The sequence below is a fragment of the Mchenga conophoros genome, linkage group LG11 (assembly GCF_057382185.1).
Source record: "Mchenga conophoros isolate Kocher_MC1m ecotype Shallow Benthic linkage group LG11, M_conophoros_male_GT1.1, whole genome shotgun sequence".
In the NCBI taxonomy this organism is placed as follows: Eukaryota; Metazoa; Chordata; class Actinopteri; order Cichliformes; family Cichlidae; genus Mchenga; species Mchenga conophoros.
In genome coordinates, this window is record NC_140536.1 from 36,328,638 (window position 1) to 36,353,685 (window position 25,048).

At 40.3% G+C, this 25,048-nt stretch overlaps 1 protein-coding gene across 2 annotated transcripts; it reads left to right on the top strand.

Annotated features, from left to right (window-relative positions):
• Positions 1-3,660: 3,660 nt before the first annotated feature.
• Positions 3,661-15,282, top strand: lta (lymphotoxin alpha (TNF superfamily, member 1)). Of its 2 annotated transcripts, none has more exons than XM_085290431.1 (5): positions 3,661-4,049; positions 9,188-9,311; positions 10,845-10,926; positions 11,016-11,069; positions 14,078-15,282. In XM_085290431.1, the coding sequence occupies exons 1-5, from the start codon at positions 3,841-3,843 to the stop codon at positions 14,398-14,400; spliced, it is 792 nt and encodes a 263-aa protein (XP_085146557.1). In that variant the 5' UTR covers positions 3,661-3,840; the 3' UTR covers positions 14,401-15,282. The 2 variants fall into 2 exon arrangements, with proteins under 2 accessions (XP_085146557.1, XP_085146558.1); XM_085290432.1 differs by lacking the exon at positions 3,661-4,049 and adding an exon at positions 7,359-7,632.
• The last annotated feature ends 9,766 nt before the right edge of the window (positions 15,283-25,048 follow it).

The following is a 25,048-nucleotide window of genomic DNA, read 5'->3' on the forward strand; positions in this document are numbered from 1 at the left end:
TTTAAAAAAAAAAAAAAAAAAGAGAATCTACAATGTAAATAGTCATAAAAATAAAGAAAAACCATTAAATGAGAAGGTGTGTCCCAACTTTTAACTGGTAGTGTGTGAGTTTAAGAGTGCTGTTTTCTCACCTCTAGCAGCTTGGCCACCTCAGGATTGAAAGGTGCTGTTTTGATGTAGTGAAGGAAATGGGGAAGTGAAGCCTCTGCTCCTGGGTGACCGTAATCTTGATGGTCTTGATGGTCTCACTCAAATAAAACCCCGAGCACCACTTTAAATCACTCCACAGTCACCTGAACCTGTTGAACATTAACACTGAAACCACAGACTGTTTATGAAAGATGGACATCATGACATCACCCATTGTTTTTTATGAACCAGTACTGGGGTTCACATTGGCCGCCTACTGTAGTCCGTGTGGGTCTGTCTACAGAGATGCTACACGAGTTCCCCCTCAAAAAGCCTCAAATCAGAGCGCATACTCGAGTTCACCACCCTAAACATGTTGCAGCTGTTTAGCTCACAACATCTGAATATTTGTGGGGAAGAAACTGCTTATTAAAACTATTGTATTAAAATTACTGTGACCAGATTTCACGACTGAAATGTCCAACAGTGCAGTCCGGAAATTATATAATGGAGGTCATAAGTCAAAGACCTTGCTTTAAAAAATGTTTCATAATAGGTTATGCAACATTATACTTGAATTAGCTGTAACCTCACTATGGTTTAGTGAGGTTTTCCAAAAACAATACTTTGTTGGGAAGATACCTCTCCAGGAGCTCTGCGTGTTTTTTACATAACGCTGAACACTTGAGAGAGGATTTGATTTTTGGCAAGAATTCTTGGTTTGAGTAACGATCTCCATTCCTGGCATTCAGAAAAGTTTCTGATGGAGTTGCACGTTTTAAAATAGAAGTTCATAGAGGTCTATGTTCCTGGAAGTGGGTTTACTCAGTTATTTGGTAAACTTTCCCAAGAACAAGTTGCGTATTCCTGAAATTATACACACAGTCTTCCAAGATCTTCTTCAGGTTTGTCTCAGAGTTACTGGATAACTTGCTTGCTTGTGTCTCTGCTGGCAAAGTATTTAAAGAAGTTGTGAAATGTGTATTTGAACCTTGACTGTCCTATTTCCTGGAAAGCTGCGGATATTCATTGGAAAAAATTAGACTGAATATTCCACAGTCCTAATTTATTCATTTTTGAAGAGCTGAAGAAATTTTAAATGTGGGCAAAAGTGCAGACGTTTGGAACCAGGCAGAGGCATTTCTCTTTGTCTCCATGTCATTAGTGGGGTTAAACAGTAGGAGCTGACATTCCAAACTCTACTTCTAAATATTTAGGATTGTTTAGGATTTATGAGATCGCGTGTATGAGTGAAAACACTTGTTCAAGAAAATCCCCAGTGCCACGTAAAATATGCTAAAACCTAACAAAATGTATTTACTTACATTCTATTCAAATTTAGATTTTAAATTAAATACATGTACAAGCAATGTGGACACACAAATTGAAACAAAGAAAAGGAGAAGAAAAAAAAAAAGAGAAGAAATATCCTGTCTCAGAGTGACGCTGAAAAACTAGTTCATGCATTTATTACTTCCAGGCTGGACGACTGTAATTCGTTATTATCAGGAAGTCCTAGAAACTCCCTGAAAAGCCTTCAGCTAATCCAAAATGCTGCAGCAAGAGTCCTGACAGGGACTAGAAAGAGAGAGCAGATTTCTCCTGTTTTGGCTTCCCTTCATTGGCTTCCTGTTAAATCCAGAATTGAATTCAAAATCCTACGCCTCACATACAAGGTCTTAAATAATCAGGCCCCATCTTATCTTAATGACCTTGTAGTACCATATCACCCTATTAGAGCACTTCGCTCTCGCTCTGCAGGCCTACTTGTTGTTCCTAGAGTATTTAAAAGTAGAATGGGAGGCAGAGCCTTCAGTTTTCAGGCCCCTCTTCTGTGGAACCAGCTTCCAGTTTGGATTCAGGAGACAGACACTATCTCTACTTTCAAGATTAGGCTTCAAACTTTCCTTTTTGCTAAAGCATATAGTTAGGGCTGGACCAGGTGACCCTGAATCCTCCCTTAGTTATGCTGCAATAGACGTAGGCTGCTGGGGATTCCCATGATGCATTGAGTTTTTCCTTTCCAGTCACCTTTCTCACTCACTATGTGTTAACAGACCTCTCTGCATTGAATCATATCTGTTATTAATCTCTGTCTCTCTTCCACAGCATGTCTTTATCCTGTCTTCCTTCTCCCACCCCAACCGGTCGCAGCAGATGGCCCCGCCCCTCCCTGAGCCTGGTTCTGCTGGAGGTTTCTTCCTGTTAAAAGGGAGTTTTTCCTTCCCACTGTCGCCAAAGTGCTTGCTCATAGGGGGTCATATAATTGTTGGGTTTTTCTCTGTACCTATGAAGCGCCTTGAGGCGACTTTTGTTGTGATTTGGCGCTATATAAATAAAATTGAATTGAATTGAATTGAATTGATACACCATGTCATGTATGAACAAATACTTGAGAGTTCTTTTTTATTAATGTACCTCAGTGTGTAGCATTGCGGTTTATGGGACCGCAAAAACAGAAGTGTGAAGTCCTAAATGAAGGAGTTTGTTTTTTTGTGGTGTAGTGTTGGAACATAACAACTGACCTATTGGTGGGAAATATTGTGGAGGTATTTTGAAAGAAGGACTCATACCTGTTAGTTTTACCATTTTACTATTACAGGCTAGGTGTATAGGAAGCAATGGTGAAAATGTTTTCTTGTTTTGAGTGGGGACAGCACCCAGTAGCCCACATACTACTTTTTCTTTTTCATGTTGTATGTGTAGGTGTGTCTGTATGTGTGTGTTTGCTCTCAATTGAAATAAGGTTGGAGAAAGTTTGTGACATTTAAATAATCCAGGAGAACACAGACTGGTTGGTTGGGGATGTCCCATGGAACATGAAACCAAAAACAGAAATGGAAATAGACCCTCTCGCTCTCATCTCTTACTGCTGTCTTCACAAAAGGCAACTTTCACTACTGTTTTCATGCTGAGTCTCATCCTCATAAGTGGATTTCCACTTCAAATGCTGCTATATTATTCTATCAAAACAACATCTTATCCTTACAAAAATTGTAGTTTGATTTGGACTTTTTCTTTAGCAAAACAGAATCTTTCCAAAACCAAGTCTGAGCGAGCACAAACATGACAGTTTGTCACAAGAAGCCATACTTTGCTGCAAAGCAAGTGAAGAATGTTCTCAGTGAGCCAGTTTGTATACTTCAGAATATTTGCTCATCATGGTAATAGAAACTTATCAAATTCAAACACATAGTGGCTGAAACATCAGAGCACATGAACAGAAACTACTGACCCTCATTTATGGCCACAAGCTGTGGTAAGACTAAGATCACTGACACAAGCAGTGCAAAGGAAAGTCTTTCCACAAGCGTCTGAGCTCAGCCTTAGAGAGAGTAATATAAAAAGGGGAAATTATAAAACTTCAAAAAGATTCAAAAACCACACACAAAAACCAATCTCTACAGGCAGATTTTTAATAACTTTCAAGTCGGGGAACTCACTGAAAAGAGTGGAGTCTCCCTAAAAACTCTGACATAAAATAATAATAATAATCATTTAAAATACTCTTACATTGGGGATTGTAATGGAAGCCTCATTTTGCTATGTAGGGCTTAGGTCTTAATACAACTCAAAAACGCATGTTATATAACTATACACCACTTAGAGAAAGATGAGGATTGGTCTTTAGAGAGGCCTCAGAGAGCTCTGGTTGAGTTAGTTTGAGCATCTGACTAAGTTTCTCCTTTGCTGCCTTTTAGGTGTCAAACTATGAGGCGACCTTGGGAAGGACCCAGAGATGAGCAGTTCTGCCTCTTGGTTGGCTTGGTTGGTGCCACTGGTGCCTTCCTCAAACGAGCTGGAGAAGCATATGATGGAAAGGGAGAAAAATCTGCATCAGACAGGGATGCATTGAAAGGTCCCTCCCTGGTCGGATGCAAATCAACACGTATTCCAAAGAAGGACTTCAGCAGCCTGAGGTAGTCAGTCATTTAAGTACCCATCTGCTGCAAAGAAACAGTGCAGGAGTGCGACTCTACCTTTGGGTGGTACTTATTTGATTTCTCTTGGGATAGTTTTATGAAACAGTTTATGCCTGCCTTGGAAAACATCCACAGGTTTCAGTGCAACAAATAACACCAAACTGACAGTGACCTGCATGCAATTTTTAAATATCCTAAAATTGAGGCAGCTAAATATAAAGAGCAAAATGAGAAACCTTGGATGAATTTTGAAAACATCATTGGGCCTCCAAAAAGGAACCCAGACTTTGGTTAAGCTGCAGAAGAAGAAGTAATGTTGTGTGAGACACTAGATGAGCAACAATAATAGATTAAAAAAACAACAACTTTACAGCCCAATAAAATGAGTTGTTGGGCTGGACCAGAAAACTATACTATCATTATCTATAAATAACACATCTTAATGTTCTCTCAGTTTTCTTTTAATATACAGAAGCACATTTTGGAGAAAAAAACATCATGAGTCATCTTCATGTCTCAGTTTTTCCACAGCCTGTGCCAATCTACAGCAATAAATGAAAGCAAACAAGTGGCACAGATTCTTGACTAAAGCTAGTGTCATCTCACCGCTTTCTTATGTTTGTTCATAAGTAAACTGCAAAAATGAAAAATGATTAAAAAAACAAACATGCTTTCACTTATTTCCTGTTATGTGTATACTATTACAAATATATACTTACAATAAAAATGAGCTGTTTTATTTAAGAAAAACTGACATATTCCAGGTAATGAAGTCTGAATATTTCTTTTTTTTAATTTAACCTTTATTTATACAGGTAGTCCCACTGAGACTCATGGTCTCACTTAAAAGAGAGACCTGTTTCAGACAAACATATTATAATTGTTAAATAAAAAACAATAAAATAACTATCTAATGTTTACACCCATCATATCAAAAACAAGGACAAGTTCATGTCATTTGTCTTTTAACGTCTGCAAGAGAAATCTTAATACCCCGGGATAAACAGAGTCCAACAGAGGGAGAGAATGAGCAGGGTTTTCATGGAAATGATATCACTGTGATCAAGTAGGGGTAAAACGATGTTAGCAACAAGCTTTTTCCTTGCAGTGAAAGAGAAACACAATCAGTTTTGGAAAATGAACTCCAACGTCAGCCTCTTTAACCTGCTAAAGTTTCTTTAACTGGTAGTCAATATGTGGCTTAAAGATTATTATCAATCACAATACCCAAGTACTTCCGCCACCCTCCTATTTAAATAAGGAGCAACATGACCTTGTTTTTTGTGCATTTAAAATTAGTCTGAGCTGACACAGCTGTGACTGTTACTATCAAAGCTAGCTGTGTGAGCACAACAATAAATGATTGTATCATATGCGTAAAAAATTAATGGATGGATTTACATTTTATCCCAAGTCATTAGCATAAATAGCGGCACTCCATTAGTTGCATTTAAAAAACTAGAAAAGAGACCATAGAACTGCACATGGTACTGGTCTATGGCATTGGTCTATGGCATTGGTCTATGGTACTGGTCTATGGCATTGGTCTATGGCATTGGTCTATGGCATTGGTCTATGGTACTGGTCTATGGCATTGGTCTATGGCATTGGTCTATGGTACTGGTCTATGGCATTGTTCTATGACATTGGTCTATGGCATTGGTCTATGGTACTGGTCTATGGCATTGGTCTATGGCATTGGTCTATGACATTGATCTATGGCATTGGTCTATGGTATTGGTCTATGGCATTGGTCTATGGCATTGGTCTATGGTACTGGTCTATGGCATTGGTCTATGGCATTGGTCTATGGTACTGGTCTATGGCATTGGTCTATGGCATTGGTCTATGGCATTGGTCTATGGCATTGGTCTATGGTATTGGTCTATGGCATTGGTCTATGGCATTGGTCTATGGTACTGGTCTATGGCATTGGTCTATGGCATTGGTCTATGGCATTGGTCTAATTGGCCAAGCAGTTGGGTGGCAGCCAAAAACACAGACTTCAGACTCACCTTAACACAGTTTTTAATACATGTGGCTCTTCATGTTATCAATGAGAGATGATATCTTTAGTATGGCCACAGAAATTGATGAAAAAACTGTCTTACAAGATGCCTGAAGGAGTTTAAAATGGTTGTTTGAAATGGAAAATGAGTTGCCCAGGCCAAGTGTTTGAAAAAGAAAGGATTCCTTTGAACTCATGCAAAGAAGTAACAGTAAGAACGAATACAGAATACACGTATACACGAATACATGTCAAGTGGATTTATGTTGTATACTTGTATTACAAAGAAAAGACCAGACAACGCCCCCCCCCCCCCCGAGCAAGTGTATGGTATCAACAGGGTCTCTTTTAAATTTTTTTTTTTTACAGGACAAGCTCTCTAGCAGAAGTTCTTGGACAAGCATTTGTGTGCCATAACTAGTTAAGGAGTAAGAGGAAGGGGAAGTGAAAAAAGTAGAAATACCACAAACAACAAAGAAAGCAAAAAGCAAAAAGCAAAAAGTAACCTGGAGCAAAAAGTCTGTCTCATGAAAATATGCAGTTATGGCATTTCTTGCATGGAGGGGGGGTGAAAAGAAGGCAACAGAAGAGAAGTGCTCAGTGCATCATGGGAAGTCCCCCAGCAGTGAGAGGCTGCAGCAGCATAATGAGCACTAGGCTCAGAGTCATGTGATTAGCTGTATCAAAGTGAAAGTTTGAGGCCTGATGTTAAAAGTAGCGGGCAATCGATTCCTTTTTCAACATACAGGAAAACGTAAAAATAACACGTTGGCCTTCTAATCTGCAGTCAGTTATCTTCAACACGTGAGCCACCGAATGGCCCGATGCAGCTATATATTTCCCGCGCTTTTATCTACAAGCTGCAATTATAAATGCATGAATAACTCTCACTCTCACCCTCTGAATAGCCTTAGATCTAAATTCAGGCTACATTCAAGCTGATTAGTTGTGATTAAAATAGACTCTGTAGAGTGACACAATGTGGCCGCAACTCATCAACAAGGAACCTGTATAGCGTGCTTTATTGCACACGCACTGTATTTCCTCATCACACATCAGGTCAGTTAAGAAGAAGAAAAAAAAGCCCCTGTCATTTGTTTGGGTGTTAGAAAAGGGTGACTTTGACCTATAAACGTGGGAAATCACAAACCACCCACAACACACATGAATGTGTCAGTGAGGGGCCGCACCACTGGAACGACGCTTATCTTTACATCTTTTACGACATTTTGCACCTTTTTACTCGTCTGTTTTGTAAATATATGTTTCTCTTACTCTAAAGTCATTGTGCATTGGAAATGCATGAAACTGCATGTAATTTTGGTTTTTAGGTTTTATTCAGTTTCACACCAGGCTGTATGAGCTGGTTTGTAGCTCTGTGCTGTTCACCGCCCCACCACCTACACCACAGCCTCCTTCCTCCCATCTCTCAAACTACTCTATAAAAAGAAAAAAAACTCCATCTAATCTTCACTACAAGCTCATGTAACAGGGAAAACCCTGACAACCTGACATGTCTTTGAGAGACAAGCACCACATGAATTTGGACAGTGAGAGTGCAACACACACTAGGTGAGTCAAGATTGATTTAGATCCTATTGTATATATTGTCTTAAATTCCTGTGATTTCTTTGTGAATGTTTTCATTCAGAGGTCTGTGGTTGAGCTCAGTGCTGCCGCTGTGATGCTTACATGACAGAATATAGAAAGTTTTTACAGAAAAGGGAAGGCGTGTTCGGGGATACGATTTTTCAGCTTTCACACAGAACTGTGTAGAGCGTAGTAATGTAAAGAGCCCAATAATATGTCCCTTTGTTTATTTTTCGGATTTTGTAGTGATTTAATGACACTTTTTGACTAATTCCCCCCAGAAAATGAATTGCTATCCATATCGATTTTAGAATTCAGATTAAAGAGACAAACTCGTGAGCGAATTGCAGACTGAGTGGTTGAACCAGTGTTTTCACTGTCTAACCCAGGCACAAGTGCAACTATGTGAAGCCTGCTGTGCATCCTCACTGGAATGTAAATTAAACCATAGCAATGTGCATTGGACGCACAGTTCAGGGTCAGTGGCATTTTTTGCAATCACTGAGTGGTTTCTGTCTATGTCATTACAAATAAACAAGCAGACCACAAAATGTTGAACCATAGAAACCCTGTGTACCGGACAAAAAAACTCCCACTGAGGTAAAATCCCAGACAAGCAGCAGCATGGTTAGGTTAACCATAACACGGCAAGTGCAAAGCAGCCATTCTAGGAGCCATGTAAATGATTTCTGTGGGGTCTGGTTTAAATGTGTGTGCTTGTGGTCACAGGATTATTGAGGCCAGTTCTTCTTTGAGTCATGTTAACATGTCACATTGACTTCATCAGGGCAAGAATTCAGTGACTTCTCTTAGAAAGTTGTCATTTCATAAGACAGCGAAAGTGAGAACTTACTTGCAACTCATCTCACTGTCTGGCTTTGCACTCTGACCTAATGGAAGAGGTGGAGGTGTACAAGTCCCAAAAGCACAATAGGTGAAGCACGCTGAAGAAAAAATGCGCTCTTTCTGCAGAAATATACTGCGATAGTTGCTCAAGTGACCCTCCCAGACCCCACCCACCCCTAAAGGGGCGCAATTTAAAATTAAAGAGGTCATGACATCACAAATGAGAGGATATATTGTTGAATACTAGGTAATAAAACTTTCTTGGAGCTTTAACAATGGTAAATTTGTTCTCAGTGTCTACTAGAGTGGCTTTGCATGATTCGCTGTTCAAAATAATCCTTCTAATATATTAACATTTAAAAGATGCGGATATGATATCAAGAAAACTTTGTAATAAAAGTAAAAAGGTTATTTTTGATCCTGATGTTTATTTAACTAGGAAATGGAAGTCTTGATTTTTTTTTATTTGAGGGTCCTGGGTCAAAGTGGAGCTCTGCATGCTCCGCCACCTTTTGAGGCCTCAGTGACAGAGCCAAGAGATGAAGAAAGAAACCTGTGAAACAGAATATTTAGAGCAGTCAAAATCTTGATTAACTGGTGTTAACTTATGCCAGAAGATATACTAATTAAAGTCATTCTCTCAAATGAAAGGCCGATTTGTTAAATGGTTTTGTGCGTACTTGTCTGACAGAATGGAGGATCAGCCAAGGTCGTCTTATAGGCACCTGCTGCTGCAGGCTTGGTGCTGTCTCCTCACCGTGGCCATGGTGATTATGGCTGTACATCTCGCTACAATGAATCAGAAGCCAGCAGAGGTCAGTATGCCTGCCACAAACACAGATTTCACTGAGATTCATGTTGACTGCTAGCGGGGTCATATCTTAGTTTGCATATCTTAGTTTGCATCAAGAACGCACTTGTAAAAGCACATGCTTTGCTGCTTGTAATTTGTGTAAATACCATATTTATTACGGTAAAGTAAATAAAATGAGCCCCACATCTACCCTTATCGGTTTATTCAAAGACATTAAGTCAGCTCTAGATACCCAGTTTGTGCCTCTAGATGGCAGCAACACCATGAGTTCCTCTTGCTTGCTCAACAAAAGGAAGAATGCTTTAAGCTCTTGGGTTCTTTTAATTTCTTTTTTCTTCTTCTAAAAAACATCCCCAGAATTAGAAAATAAGGCCAACAACATCTGCCTCACAATTACAGGGCCATTAGTCACTCTTTGTTTCTAGGTGGAAGTGAAAACCTTCATCTTTGATGATTTTGTCAGATAGCACTCTCATGGGAACACAGAAACTCATTGTGTTTGAAAAGTCTCTCCAGTGTCTGTTAAACATGACAACTATAAAATAGAGCCTTTAGAGAAGTGGAGCTGTTGCAGACTGAAACTGAGAATTTCTCTATGTGCATCCATCCATCCATTCTCTTACGCTTATCCTTATCGGGGTTGGGGCAGAAATGTTTCGTCACTCATCCAAGCGACTTCAGTCTCAGCTGACTGCAGGTTTCCCCAGCCTTTAAACAGTATATTTTCATAATAACCACTACCATTAAAATGCAGGTTCTCATGGCCACCTATCCGTGGCCATGAGAACAACATACAGAGTGTGATACTGTGATACTGCGATCACAGTATTTGAAGACGGTGAAAGATGTATCCTTCCTCATGGGTACATCTTTCACCTTCTATAATACTTTGATTTTAGTCATTCCCCAATTCTGTGAACTCTGTAAAAACTTTTCTGGGATTTCCTTAAGTGGAGTATTGATCGTGCGTAAACACAAACAATTCCTATGACTTCATGTTCAAAACATTTTCAGGATATTGACTGAAAACGAAGCAGGCTGTAATTTCCTTTAATTCCAGTTTGTACTGCAAGAGCACATCCTTATTTACAATAGTGGAAAAGGTAAAGGCTAAAGGGAAATGTGAGTACTTGAAAAACAATATAAGACAAACAGCCAGGAACAGTACAAAAGATGGATATAGCTTCACTGACATCATCTATTAGATTCAGAAGTCTTGAGTTTTGAAACCTCTGGAGGATTTTTTTCACCATATTGGTTACAAATAAGTCAGATTTGACCAGGAAGGCTGGGTCTCACTGTGAAGCCGCTTGTTCAGTGCTTAACAGCGGATGACTGACACGTTGTTAGCCAACAAGCATACTGAAATGAGAGATTGAGCTCACAAACTGAGGAGTAACTTGTGTATAGAGGTCAGCTCACAGATTTCTATAGAAACTGAAGTCTTTTTGCAACCACAAATATCTATGGTGACCTTCTTAAAGAAAGGAGGTTTACGGCACACTTGTTGAGCATGTTTTGATTTTTCCTCAAGGTTGGAGTCCCTACACCAGAGACCATCAACTCAACTCATTCAGGTCGCATACAAAGGCAGACTCAGGAACCTTTTAAGTCAGGTAAATATCATTTGTCACATTTATCATGGACAATCACATAATCGTAAGACTGAAAATGTCATAATCCTTTAAATTATTTTGCATTTCAGGAAGCTCTCACCCATTCATCCAGATTTCCCACCATAATGGACGTCTGTCTGTAGGTGAGCTCACGTCTTTTCATGTGGGAAGTTGGCATGCTCTGACAATCATGAGTTTCATGAGAAAACCGTATCCCTTGTTCTTACTATGTCTTTTTACACCAACTTTTAATGATCACACAGACAAATCTTAACTCTGCTACACATCCAAAGAGACAACTCTCACTTGTTACTGATCTCGTATCACGATGATGCCTGCCATGCATAAAAACTACTGTTAAACTGGACGCCTACAGATGCTGAGTGCAACGAGCTCAGACATGTCAGTAGCAGCTGAAAGTCATTCTGAAAAACGTGGGCAGCCTTCAAATGAGGCGCACGAGGACACGGCGGGTTGAGGGGGAGGGGTGTGAACAAACAAGTAAATAACAAAATAACACCTAATTTGAATATTTCAACCAACCTGGGGTTAACTAACTGAGTCTGTTTAGACTCTGTGAAAGAAAAGAAAAAAAGGTACAACTTTCTACAAATTCTATATGAAGGCACATGTTCTCAAATACTTAGAACTTAGACAGGAAACTGATATACTGCTGTGTTTCTCTGTGTTTTATCTCTAATCTAAAGTGGATGGGTGATAAAAGCTGACGTCATGTTTCAGTTAACCAGTCTGACAGTGGATGGATTTATTAGTATTTCCTTTTTTAATACACTGCAGGTACAAGTTTATTTCCCCTCCAAAGTGTTTTCATGTGTTACTACATTAACAGTCTGATAGGAATCCCTTTACGACAAGAGCAGGCCATATCTGTTATTAAAACCACTAAGTCAAGAATACACCAGCTCCGGTGTGGGTGAGGAGGAAAGAAGCCAAACGCAGGAACGGCATTGGGAATCTGGTCATGTTCGGATCCTGCTGTGATCTAAAGTTGTGCAAAGCTTGGAACAGAGATGCGACTTTAAAGACGCCTCGTTTTCTCAACGCCACGCTGTATATGAAAGATGGATGTGGCCCCTGTGAAGCTGGGTTGAGGTATTTTTGCATTGGCTTCACTTTTCAAACTCAGAGGCTACTTCCATCTTTTATATACAGATTATGGGTTAGGTAAAGACCCCTCTTGGGATTAACATGGTTATTTCTTCACACGTTACCCCTTTTTGTTGGGGTTTACCTTCCACATTGAAGAGATCGTTTTATTTAATCTCTTTGTCAGTTGCATCAACATTATTTTGTGAGCAGTTTTCTTCTTCTTTTTCAAGATAGCATTAATATGCAGTGTGACCATCTACAAAATGCTAGGTTGGACTGATTATTTCACATTATCTATTTGACATTTGAGATGTCATCAGTACAGGTATATTGTGACACGTTTAGTTGTGAGGTTAATGTGCTCTTTAGTTTATAGTTTTGACAACAGGCAGAAGTGAAGATGTTACTTTTTTTCAGATCCCATTGTGGTCTGGCAACGGCACAAAGAGACATATTATATTTCATTTTCTGTCCCACGGTTCCCTTTATAATTCACTTTGGTCTTATAGCTGTGGAGAAGTTACTGGCTACATTTGGAGAAGGTATTTTTTATGCCAGCGGTAGAACAGATTAAAACCATGAGGTTTATTGTGTTGAAGAGATAAAAGTTATCATACTTATCCTGCTGACGAATAACTATTACATCTACGTTTTAAAAGTTCACCACATCCACAAAGAAATCCTCTGCACGGGTTAAACCGTTGAGAAACACAGAGCCGTGCAGCCTCATTGTGTTTCCAATCTCATTTACTGTTTTCCTCCCACTATGCAGCAGTTTTCCTGTGTGAAGTGGGTTTCTAAAACCACAAGAAACCCGAAGCAGCTCTGTAATGTGGGCTGCACCGACTTAACGTATAATTACAGCCCACAGCAGCAGATTTCACAAGTTCGTCAGGCGGTATGTTGCAGGAAAATTAGACACTAATTGGAAGATCAGCTTTGTTTACCTGGTGTATTTATTCAGCTGTGATTATGGGGCCCACTGATCTGAAGCAGAGAGGAAAAAGCACTTCCTTTCAGGAAATTCAAGAAAAAAAGACACTTTTTGTTAGTCATTAAAAAAAACAAGTCGGTTGGAGAGTTTCCTCCATTTCCTCTTTCATGTGGTTTTCTTCACTTCAGTTGACAGATTAATAAGGCATGGGTTGCACACCCACCGGCATTCAGCGTGTCAATGTTGAGCGCTAAAATATTCATTTATTAATAGTTATTATTATCCCTGACTCGGGTATTCACCCGATTCTTTTCTGTACGCTCAAAGAAAACGTGTGTAAAGTGGAAAAACCAGCATTCAATTACCGTAATAACGCTTATACCGATTTACTGTCAGATATCATTCTATATTTCACATTTAAACGTACTGAACTGATTTAGACAACAAAGGTTAACCCAGCTCGCCTCCGTCTTCTGTTTTGTTTCCCTCTGTGGAAAACTGGTCAAGCACAGAAGATTAGATATTAATCTGAGATATTTCACTGCAGTCCACAAGCTATAATTAACCTTCAAAGCTTCAAAGAAAACTTTCCCACATACAGTGAGAAACTACTCCACTGTGAGGTCTGAGTCAACAGCTACCAGTCTCTGTGTTCTCATCACCGGATCCGAGAGACATTTGGAAGAAACTCCAGCAAAAGTTGACATTTTCCCGTCTGCCTAATCAAAGATGTAAATTAGAGAGTAATTAACAATGATGCAGTATTTATCGATGCTGCTGAACATCAGCTGCAGCGCTACCATCAAAAATATCAGATATGAAGCGCAATGGTGCATCCATTGAACTGGACATCACGTGCTAAAGTTTCTGAATTTTTCTTACTTTTCTGGAGCCCCTTACCCTCCCCCCCACATACTGAGAAGGATAATGGTGTATACGTTAACTCACTTGATCCACCCTTCCCCTGTGGCCTCAAATCACACCTGACGTGAACATTTGGGTTGATTACACAAAACAACAACAAGAAAAAAAGGTTAAAAATCAATTATTAAAAATGAATTTAAAGTAACTGAGTGATTAAAGAAACGTTCTCCATATTTCCTACAGATTCTGTTTCGAAACAAAATCGAAACAAAACCCTTACCCTGTGTGGAACGTCCATCATCGTCCAGGAAAACGGGACCTACTTCTTTTACGCCCAGGTGACCTTCAGGGAAGATTCACGGGAGAGATGTGTGCTTGTGGAAAGAACTGGCTTTCATGATAAGAAAACTAAGACACTGGCTAAGGGCATCTACCCGGCCTCATCAGAGAACTCAGTGTGGTTGGCCAAGATTGTCAAACTTAGACCGTTGGACAGTGTCAGCATAAACATAACAGGTGAAATTCTAAATGACGATACCTACTGGGGTGTCATCAAGCTTCAATAGAACTGGAGGTCTGGTTGGACTGGTATGTTACTTGTGGCCCTAAATAAACAAGTTAGAATAAAAGCAAACTGGATTTTTGAGCTAGATATTTAAATTGGAAATATTCTGCTCATCTCCAGCTGCATATTTTTATTCTTGGACTCACGTTTTTAAACAATGTTTATTTTTTATTTTGTAAATTATTTGTTTTAGCCATTTAGCGCCATTCACTTCTGTCCAATTATAAGTAGTTTGTGAGCGCCCTCTGCTGCACCACCATCTGAACTGCAGACAGTTTTTGTACAGCGATAGGAAGATTCCCTCTGTCACCCCTGATATGCTCATATTAGGAATGACTGCCTTATATCACGTCACACTGACCCCCAATAGAATGTAATATACGGAATAATTATACATATTCTGACCTCATTTTTTAAAAAACACTGGTAATGTTTAACATGTTTAAACTATATATAAATATATATAAAAGGAAAAGGAATGGGTCCCCTTTAACTCTCACAATATAAAAAAATACTGCAAGGATTTGATCATGGTCTACAATTATTAAAGACTCTGTGGCTAACATGGAACACTACAATAAAGAAAAAAATCTCCATTATGCAGGTTTTAATATAGACTTTACTAACTGGCACCTCGTACTCTTGATAGGCCACATCTTCATAGTAAATAAAGGTCGAACAATCGTATACTGCATCAGTCCAACCTGAACAGAGTTTTAAAAATGCCAGCTGGTTCTGAGTTGTTTTTGAATTTTTAGGCCGACATGAATGTAAACTGTGAAAGTCATTGGAATAATTATGTTCCTTTTCACTGTTATGTGCTTCTGTAATTTATGTAATTGAGTATTCTATTTTGGTTGTTGAATTCTGCATATAGACGTTTAATAAAGATTATTGTAAACCAACCTGATGCACTTTTTATTTGCACGTTGCACTGCTGACTGGCCACACGGTGGTGCCACTTCCCACCTAATCAAAGGCAGCATGAAGCCTTCGCACACCACAGCATCGTCTGTTCGGATGATCGTACACATTCTGCTATGACATTTCATTCAATGAAAAATGCTTAACACAGACCACAAATGCATTCTGAGAAACCTCAGAAGTGACATTAAAAAACATAAAACACGGCGCTGTTCATCTTTCGGGCCTGACATTAGTTCTACTCACAGGTATTCAACCGCTGTGATATTTACTTGTGTGTGTGCTGAGCAACAGCACAGGAAGCCACATATTTGGTGCAACCGTTACACCGCTTCCCCTTTACAACACCCTCAGACACCTTTGAGTTCACAGCACCCTCTGACCAGCTTCCCCTGAGGCAGTTTAGCTCATCTTAATATCATTTTTAGAATTAGAATGTAAAAATCATGAAGCTAGTCATACGTGAATGTGTAAGTTTCACCCTTAATGTACTGGGACTGAAACTTAATAGAGCTCAGAGGCCGGAGTACATTACCCTCCGGGTCATCCACACACATGTGTTGTTAATAATCGTGACTTCTGAGGGCCAAAGAAGTATATTGGTAGATATTTGTTATATTCCTCCTAGATCCTAAAGGTGCAATATCATGAAATAAAAAGTAATTAGATAACATGTTAATTTAATTCTGAGATTTCAAGGTTTTACTGTTTATTTCAGTTCAATTTTAAATGAAAATCATCAAATACATATCATTAAACACACAGCAGTTAGCGCTGTTGCCTCAAAGCAAAAAGGCCCAGAGTTCCTCTGTTTGTTATTTTTAAGAAAGTCTGTTTATGTACATTGTGGAATAATAGCCCGACCGAGCTATTATACATCATTTTGTGAGAGTGCATATACATTTAAGCTCATTAAATAATGGAAGCTCTGTTGACATACACTACTTTCCTGTCATGGTTTCTACTAAGCATTTCTCGCTCCTGTTTTGTTTGTCTCTGTGGAAAACTGGTCAGGCATAAATATAGGATGTAATGCTGACACTTCTCTGCAGTCCACAAGCTACACACTAATAAACTCCTAAACAATGAGGCTTGAAAGAAACTTTAAACACATAGTAGTCGGTAACTTCTCTGAAACTGCGAGGCCAAAGTCGGCAAGCTTGAGCTCCACGGATGAGACACGCTGGAGAATTTTGAAATACAATGAGTCTCTGTGTTCCCATCACCGGATCAAAGTGACATTTGGGAAAAAACTCCAGCAAAAGTTGACATTTTAACTTCCGCCCAATCAGAGCTGTAAATTAGAGAGTGAATAGCAGCCTCATAAAAAGCAGGGTGTAAATATTGATGTTATTGAACTGGCTCTAAAAAAGTCTCTCCTGCAGTTCTACCAGGCCTGATGCAACACAAATAAAGTACAATGAATGCCACATCTATTTTAATCGAAGCAGCACCGGACAGACTCGGCTGTGGGAAAACTAGAAAAAAAATGACATCAGTTTGCTTTTTTAATAACAGTTACCAATCAGGTGGCAACCTCTGGGTATGAAAAACAAAGCCATCACACAAGTGCCGAGAGCTACATTTGCTCTAATGGTCATTGGAGGCGGACTCCAACCCCCACAGACTACACATAAAAGAAGAATGTAGGCACTGTCATGTCACCAGCTGGTTTTATGACAAATTCCGACCCTCACATGTGAATATTGCAGTGGAAATTGAGAGTAATTCAACCAGGAAACATTTTTTTCTTTAACTTCATTGGACAACGTTTGTTGTAGAATTCACCAATTATGGTCATTTGTAGCCTTAATCTTCTGTCGATGGCTGACACCCAGTGTGGTCTTCTGCTTCTGTAGCCCGTCTGCTTCACAGTCTCATGTGTTATGTGTTCAGAGATGCTCGTGTCCGTACTTTGGTTTAAGAAGAGGTTATTTTAGTTACTGTTCCCTCCCTCTCAGCTCGAAGCAATTTGGCCATTCTCATCTAACCCAGGCATCAACAAAGCATTTTCACTCTGAGACCTGCGGCTCACTGGATATTTTCTGTCTTTCAGACCATTCTGTAAACCCTGGAGATGGTTGGTGTGGGAAAATCCCAGTGGATCAGCAGTTTCTGAAACACTCTGATCAGCCTGTCTGACACTAACAAAAGTGCCACGGTCAAAACCACTTAAATGTGCTCAGTTTGAACTTCACCAGGTTCACATGACTACATGGTTAAATGCAAAGTTCAACCGTTCAACAGCAGGGTGGACGGGTGTACCAAATAAAGTGGCATATGCCTGTTGACTAAGACTAATAAAATACCAGAGTTTGGGCGCTGCTATAGCAGATGATCAAAGGTCACTGCAGGCACCTGGGTTTGAGTCCACTCTGGACCATTTCCTGTGTGTTACCCCAAACTCTCTCTCTCTGCTTTCCTGTCTTTTCTAAATAATAATTCTCTAAATAATGAATGAATGTACAGCATTTCACTGCAGTGTTATGGCGTCATCATCCACATATATCACAGACGTTCCCCAGGCTCTGACTCTACTGTTCAGGAACACACTCACTATGGGAGTGTAGCAATGACACCTGCTCAACAAGTTAATATTCACTTGAAAATGACAGTATCCACCTTATTACATCTTTAACACTGACTTCAGTCAACAAAGAAAAAAAATCCCTTCACCTTATCAGTGTTAACACCGCCCGCCTCTGGGTTTGGACAGAAGCTGTAACATGACATCATGTCTAACAGGTATCTCAGCTGTAATGTTGTCACGCTTTCTTACGACACTGGCTCCTTTGTTCTCTTCAGCCTTTGTTTATGGGGCTTGTCATTTGTATTAGCTGATTAGTCAGGCCTCTAATGGCATTTCGTGGCCCACAAAGAAACAGGAGCACTCCTGCCTGAGTGTGGAAAAGGGGAGCACGTAAAGTGTCTAGTTTCAACACAAGAGTGAGATTAGATCTAAGAAAACAAGTGGAGCTTCTAAGAACTCTCATTAAGAATTCAGGAAGCTGCTGATGGGGCACATTTTTTCTTGTTGTCCTGAGAATTTTCAGCACTTTATGGTAAAGGGTCAAGTTAGATTTTTTTCTGAGCTTATAAACAATGCTTCTTAATATAAAGGGCGTCTAAAAATCACCGTGAGAGTTTTTTCTGTTTGACATTTTAGATTTATAGATTTGACACCCACTATGAGTTCAGGTCTCGTCACCTAGTGGCAAAAGCATGTGACGATGCTCAACCACAGAACTGAGATAAAACGATGCTGTGTGTATACGATCCCGCGTGCATGTGTGTGTTTCTATGTTACCTTCCCTTTTGTGTTTGTGTTGTTCTGAGCAGCCAAAGTCCACCTACACAGACCACCTGAAGACTTATTGTCTACTCAGCCCACAATGACACATTAAAAGTATCCAGACTGATGTGTATGACATCTACACAAGCTTATCTCCACTCATTCTTCCTGTCTGATATTGGCATGCACCATCAGATTGGATGAGAAGCGTCTTCAGGTTTTCTCTCAGATGTTCTGTGAGGTGCTCAGATCACTAATGGAAAACCAGAAACTTTTGCATTTACTGTTCAGTTCAGATCAGCGTAGTGCCGAAAGGCGAACCAACTGGAGAAAGATTTCTTTAAGAACCTCTCTGCATGTGGCCACGGCTATCACTAAATTTACCCCTCACAGCATGAAGATACCACCACCGCTCTCCTCTGGAGGGACTGCATCAGCAGGGTACAGGTTGCTGGGATTTAACAGATACAGAGTTTGAAATTCTGCCCAGAGAGGGCAGTTTTTGCAACATGACATCAGAGAAAACCCATTAAACACAGAGAGTCCTTTAGATGTTGCTTGGCAAACCAGATAAATACTCCTTTTACTCAGAGCTGCTACTCTTTAGCTGCTCCAAGATGAAAGCATGATTTATAGAGTGCTGCTCAGGTACTCTCACCTCTGTAGGAGAGTTCTTAAAGCCTTAAGATGAATATCGGGCTCTTGGTCGCATCCCCGAACAAGGCCTTCCTGCTCAGTTACTCAGTTTCACTGCGAAATCCAAATCTAGGAAAAGTCGGGTGGCACCAAATTTCTTCCAGTTCACATTTATTGAGGTCACTGCCCTCCTGCGAGCACTCGGTGCCGTACAAACTACAAAGAGTTCCTTGAACGTCATAGCTCAATATTTGTCCCAACATGCAGTATGAAATACATGGTCACGCCCAGTTAATTTAATCTGCCACAGATCGACTTTAATCAAGTTCTCGAGACACATCTGACAAATTAAAAGGAAAAGGAACAGGATGCACCTGCCCACCGTCTGGAGACTCAGCAAAAGCCTGAAATAGGAGATAGTTTTAGTGCCAATATGAACATTTGTCGCAGTGCTTCACACAACTGCAGTCAGCTCAGAAACAGTACGTCCATGTCTGTTCTAACAGTGCATGCCAATACACAAACTCACTCTAACAATACAACTACAGTCCGTACATCAGGAGTGGGTGTTCTTTTTTCCTATAAACTTTTTCGATCCACAGTAGAAGTGGGCTGTGAGGCTAACGTTTCTGACAATAGGAAAATATTATACAGACGATATAATGTTAACGTGATTTCGCTTCCTTCATTCAGCTGTCTGTACCTGTAAAAAAGTGAAGTGGCTGAGACAGTCAGCCCACAGCGTCCCAACATGACAACTTTAATGCATTGCCATCAGGCCAAAAATACCAAAAGGAGCACAAATGCCAGTAATCCCAGTTACAGGGATCACCGCTCCCATTACAGTGGTTTGTAGATGTCACCCGCCCCCTTAAAGTGGACAGCTTTTCATTGTTACAGTACAAGAGGAAGTCTTCACAATACAGCTAACCAAATATAGCCATCTCATCGAAGAAACTGATGATGCAATAATTGAGCCGTCTGCGTGGCCTAAAGGGGACTGGTGCACTCACACAGTGTTGCAGTACATCTGTACAGCAGTGTTTGGCCTCTAACAGGAAGCTTTCGACCTTTAGCTGCTTGTACCTGGGGCCTCATTTGTAGCCTAAGTGGATGATCTAAGCAGAATACACGCAAAAGTGGCTATTTATAAAAGCGCTGTTTGATTTAGAGATGATCGCACAGGCTGAACTTGTCTTGCAGTTCATCAGTTCATAAGAAAGAAAGAAAGAAAGAAAAAGATCCTGTGGAGTTTTCTTATTATTGTTTCCTTCATTTCAGTGAAACCCATCATGAGGTCAGAGAATTTACACAGGAGAAGACGGTACCGTCGTGACTACTCCTACATTATTGATGTTAGTCTGCCGGGTTTAAGCTACAGTTTAGGATAAGCTCATCTTGCTTCACCACGTGAGTTCTCTCTCTGCTTTATTCTGCGGGCTGATGTAATCACAACACTATTATGTTGAGAAAGCTGCAGTTAAATAAGAAAAAAACCAATAAAGCTGAATTGTTACTCCTCCCTCTGAATACATTTATTAGAAGTTTCAACTTGCCTGAAGTCAAATTAGTAATGTAATTGAAATTCTTTGTATTAAAACTGGAAATTAAATCCACAAATAAATTACACACAATCACATCACACTCAGTTTACCCTCACTTCTATGTCTCCCCACATGCTTTGGAATAGATTCTAAGGTCTTGCTGCTGATGCTAAGGCTCTCCATGGCCTCTCTCCGGGTTATGTATCTGACCTAGTTGCATGTAAGTGGGTACGAAGCCTGAGATCCACAGTCAGAGGCCTGTTTTCTAATAACTAAAGCAAAGCTTTTCTGTCAGAGGCCCAAAGCTACAAAATCAACTGCCTTAGGCTATCAGGTCAGCAGAGTCAGTGACCTCTCATAAATATGCTTTAACCAGCTGATTGATTTTATTTATCTGACTTTACACGGGATAGAAACACAAACAAACAACAACAAGACCTTGAAGGCCTGAAGCCAGATCTACAATTCTTCCACAACTTTTAATCCAGCTTGAGTTGAGACCTCTTTATTATTTATTTTACCTTAAATTAAAAGAGAACAATGACTTCCCTGTTATTTGTCATAAGAGCCTTTATTAAGAAATCTGAATGCAGAACAATGGTTCCAGTACTTAAATTTGACCAATCTCCTGTTCACGTCCAGACACACCCTGCTGCTGCTGCTGCTGCTTGTTTTTTCTCTTCAGTATCTGATCTGCTTGTTTTCATGTGAAAGAGCTTTGTTTTGAAAAGTGCTCTTTCTTCTTCATGCTTTTGGATCCTCTATGTTGTCATCGGTCATTTTAGCCTTGAATTACAGTTCATCCATCAGCCATCATTGAGATGTTGTTTCTTCATAACAGTCATATTTGTTATTTGGCTCTTGTTGCTACAACCAAAGCATGTTGTAATTATGAACTGTTGTATCATATTTTTAGATCAAGGAGGAAGGAAATGTACACTAATGCATTATCACCTTGTCACACCACCCCTAATGACAGCATCGGTAGTTTACTATGACTAGTTAAAAATACTACAGATGATAAAGCTACGAGCAGTAAGCCGTAGTATTTTAGGCTCAAGAATGATTATTAACCTTTTCCACAGAGTTTAAACACTGACTGTAAGGACTATTAAAAATAGCACCGCACACAGTGGTGAGGTGACTGTTTTTTAAGCCATCCGGTCCTGTTGATTCCTCTCACACATATTACTAAAAACGGCCCGTACCTGCTGTGGTCACACTTTTAGCCTGTACGAGGAAAGAGGTCACAGTGTACATCTTCAGGCTCCTCCCGAGGGAAGTCCTGTGTTTCAGATCCCCTACACAGTTTATCAGCTCTGTATTGCTCATCCACTGGGGTAATTTACTTCCTTTTAAGGTTCATCTTTGTGTTTTTCATACCTTCGCATAAGGTTTCCCACGGTGTTTCACTCTTGTCTTCCTCATAAGATAATGGGTTTTTTTGTGCTGTATTTCTAAAAGTCAACTTCCTTCTGTTAACAGTTTTCATTCTTCTTGGTGATGAGTGACATTATGTGACATATTGTAGGGAAAGTGTAAAAAAGAACCACAGGATAGGATAGGATATGTATTCACCGGGTGATTAGTCAAGCCATCCGAGTGTGCCATCAGAAAAAGATTAAATGTCTTACTGTAGACACTAAATTTGATATAAAAAAAAAAAACACCCAGCACGCCCCTGCGGGCGGTTTATCCTTCAAGCTCGGGTCCTCTACCAGAGGCCTGGGAGCTTGAGGGTCCTGCGCAGTATCTTAGCTGTTCCCAGGACTGCGCTCTTCTGGACAGAGATCTCCGATGTTGTTCCCAGGATCTGCTGGAGCCACTCGCCTAGCTTGGGAGTCACCGCACCTAGTGCTCCGATTACCACGGGGACCACCGTTACCTTCACCCTCCACATCCTCTCGAGCTCTTCTCTGAGCCCTTGGTATTTCTCCAGCTTCTCGTGTTCCTTCTTCCTGATATTGCTGTCATTCGGAACCGCTACATCGATCACTACGGCCGTCTTCTTCTGTTTGTCTACCACCACTATGTCCGGTTGGTTAGCCACCACCATTTTGTCCGTCTGTATCTGGAAGTCCCACAGGATCTTAGCTCGGTCATTCTCCACCACCCTTGGGGGCATCTCCCATTTTGACCTCGGGACTTCTAGGTTATACTCGGCACAGATGTTCCTGTACACTATGCCGGCCACTTGGTTATGGCGTTCCATGTATGCCTTGCCTGCTAGCATCTTGCACCCTGCTGTTATGTGCTGGATTGTCTCTGGGGCATCTTTACACAGCCTGCACCTGGGGTCTTGCCTGGTGTGATAGACCCCAGCCTCTATGGATCTTGTGCTCAGAGCTTGTTCTTGTGCTGCCATGATTAGTGCCTCTGTGCTGTCTTTCAGTCCAGCTTTGTCCAGCCACTGGTAGGATTTCTGGATATCAGCCACCTCCTCTATCTGCCGGTGGTACATACCGTACCGTACATACCGTACATACATATATATACATATATATATATATATACATATATATACATATATATATATATATATATATATATATATATATATATATATATATATATATATATATATATATATATATATATATATTATGTGTGCTTTCACCATTGTGATTTTAAATCTATAAAAAGATAAAGTCAAAAGTAAACGGCCTGGATGTTTTCTGAAGTAGACACCTACAGCTGCCTTGGCCAGTGTAAAGTTATTTTCAGTTTTTGGGGGGGTTGTCCTGCCTCTTAGGCTCCATGTTGCATTAATGTTATTCTTAATCTGAAGTCTACAAGGTGAAAAAACAACAGACAAAGAAAATTTTCTGTTTTTGTCCCAGAAGTTCCCCATTCTGCTGAGTTTGCGAACATCCTGTTTTGTTAAACCTAAGCTTTTTACTACATTCACACAAGAAATTAAATCTTCAGCTCACCCTTAAAGAGGACCTTTTAAATATTGTTTTAATGACAGGTGCTTATATAAGACAAGTTTAAAATAATTAGGTCAGAATATGTACAAGTGCTCAAGGACCCACTCACATCCTGGGCCACCTGACCTCAGGAATTCGCATGATAAGGTGGGGCCAGGTTTCACAATGAACTCACCCGAAACTCTGGCTGATTGGGACCCACACCCAGTTTCACACCTTGGCTCAGGTGATTAGAGGATCATCAGGGGGTCCTTTTGTCCCTCTGTGGGGGGAAACTCCCACTAGGTTTAAATCTGGGACTCTCCACCATTTGACCTTAGAACTGAAGAAGCTTCTCGGATGAGATGTGAAACGTCTTCAAGTAACTTAAAGAAGTCCAGACGCTTTTCTTTGCAAGCTCCTTTGACTAAGTGCTCACTTATTTTCTACATTAACCCATGTATGTAACACCACGCAGAGGGGATATCGCCAATATGGTCATCTTAGGACACGTAGGGGCTGAGGACCAGTGAGCAATCAGCTGGCAATCACAGGCCGTACGGGAAAAGTGTGTATTCCTCGATCAGTTTGTGAGTGAGTCTCCTCCTTTGTTGCCACAGACACCAGCAGTTTGCAGACGGCGACTACAATACTCGCAAAGCACCAAGCGCAAAACCTTGCAACAAAATGGAAAATGTTCACCTCCAAGTAAGAAATTATAACACACTGGTCTAACCAACGCATTTCAAAAGGCACAACTTTTACTTTGTATTCTCCCATTCCTGGTAATACTTTTTCCGTTAAACACTCTTTCCGAGTTTCACTACAGCTCAGACAGAAATTTCTTCCCGTGCAAACTATGGGCCACTGAAGGATTCTGTTGGTGACCAAAAAAGTCACAAGGAAATATATGGTGCTGCACCCAACCAGCTGACCTCGTTCACCTGGCAAGCAGCAGCAACAACTTGCCAGCTAGTAGGAGAATACACATTTTCCCCTTTGACACTTGTTGCCAAGTCGGTAACAGCTCGCCAGCAGGAGGTGAACTCAGCAAAATTCTCACAAAAGTGAGTACACCCCTCACACTTTTGTAAATATTCTGTTATATCATTTCATGGGACAGCACTGAGGATATGACACTTTGATATGATGTAAAGTAGTAAGTGTACAACTTGTACAACTGTGTAGATTTGCTGTCACCTCTAAATAAGTCAACACACAGCCATTATGCCTAAACTGCTGGCAACAAAAGTGAGCACACCCCTAAGTGAAAATGTCCAAACTGTGCTCGACTAGCCATTTTCCCTCCCTGGTGTCATGTGACTCATTAGTGTTACAAGGCCT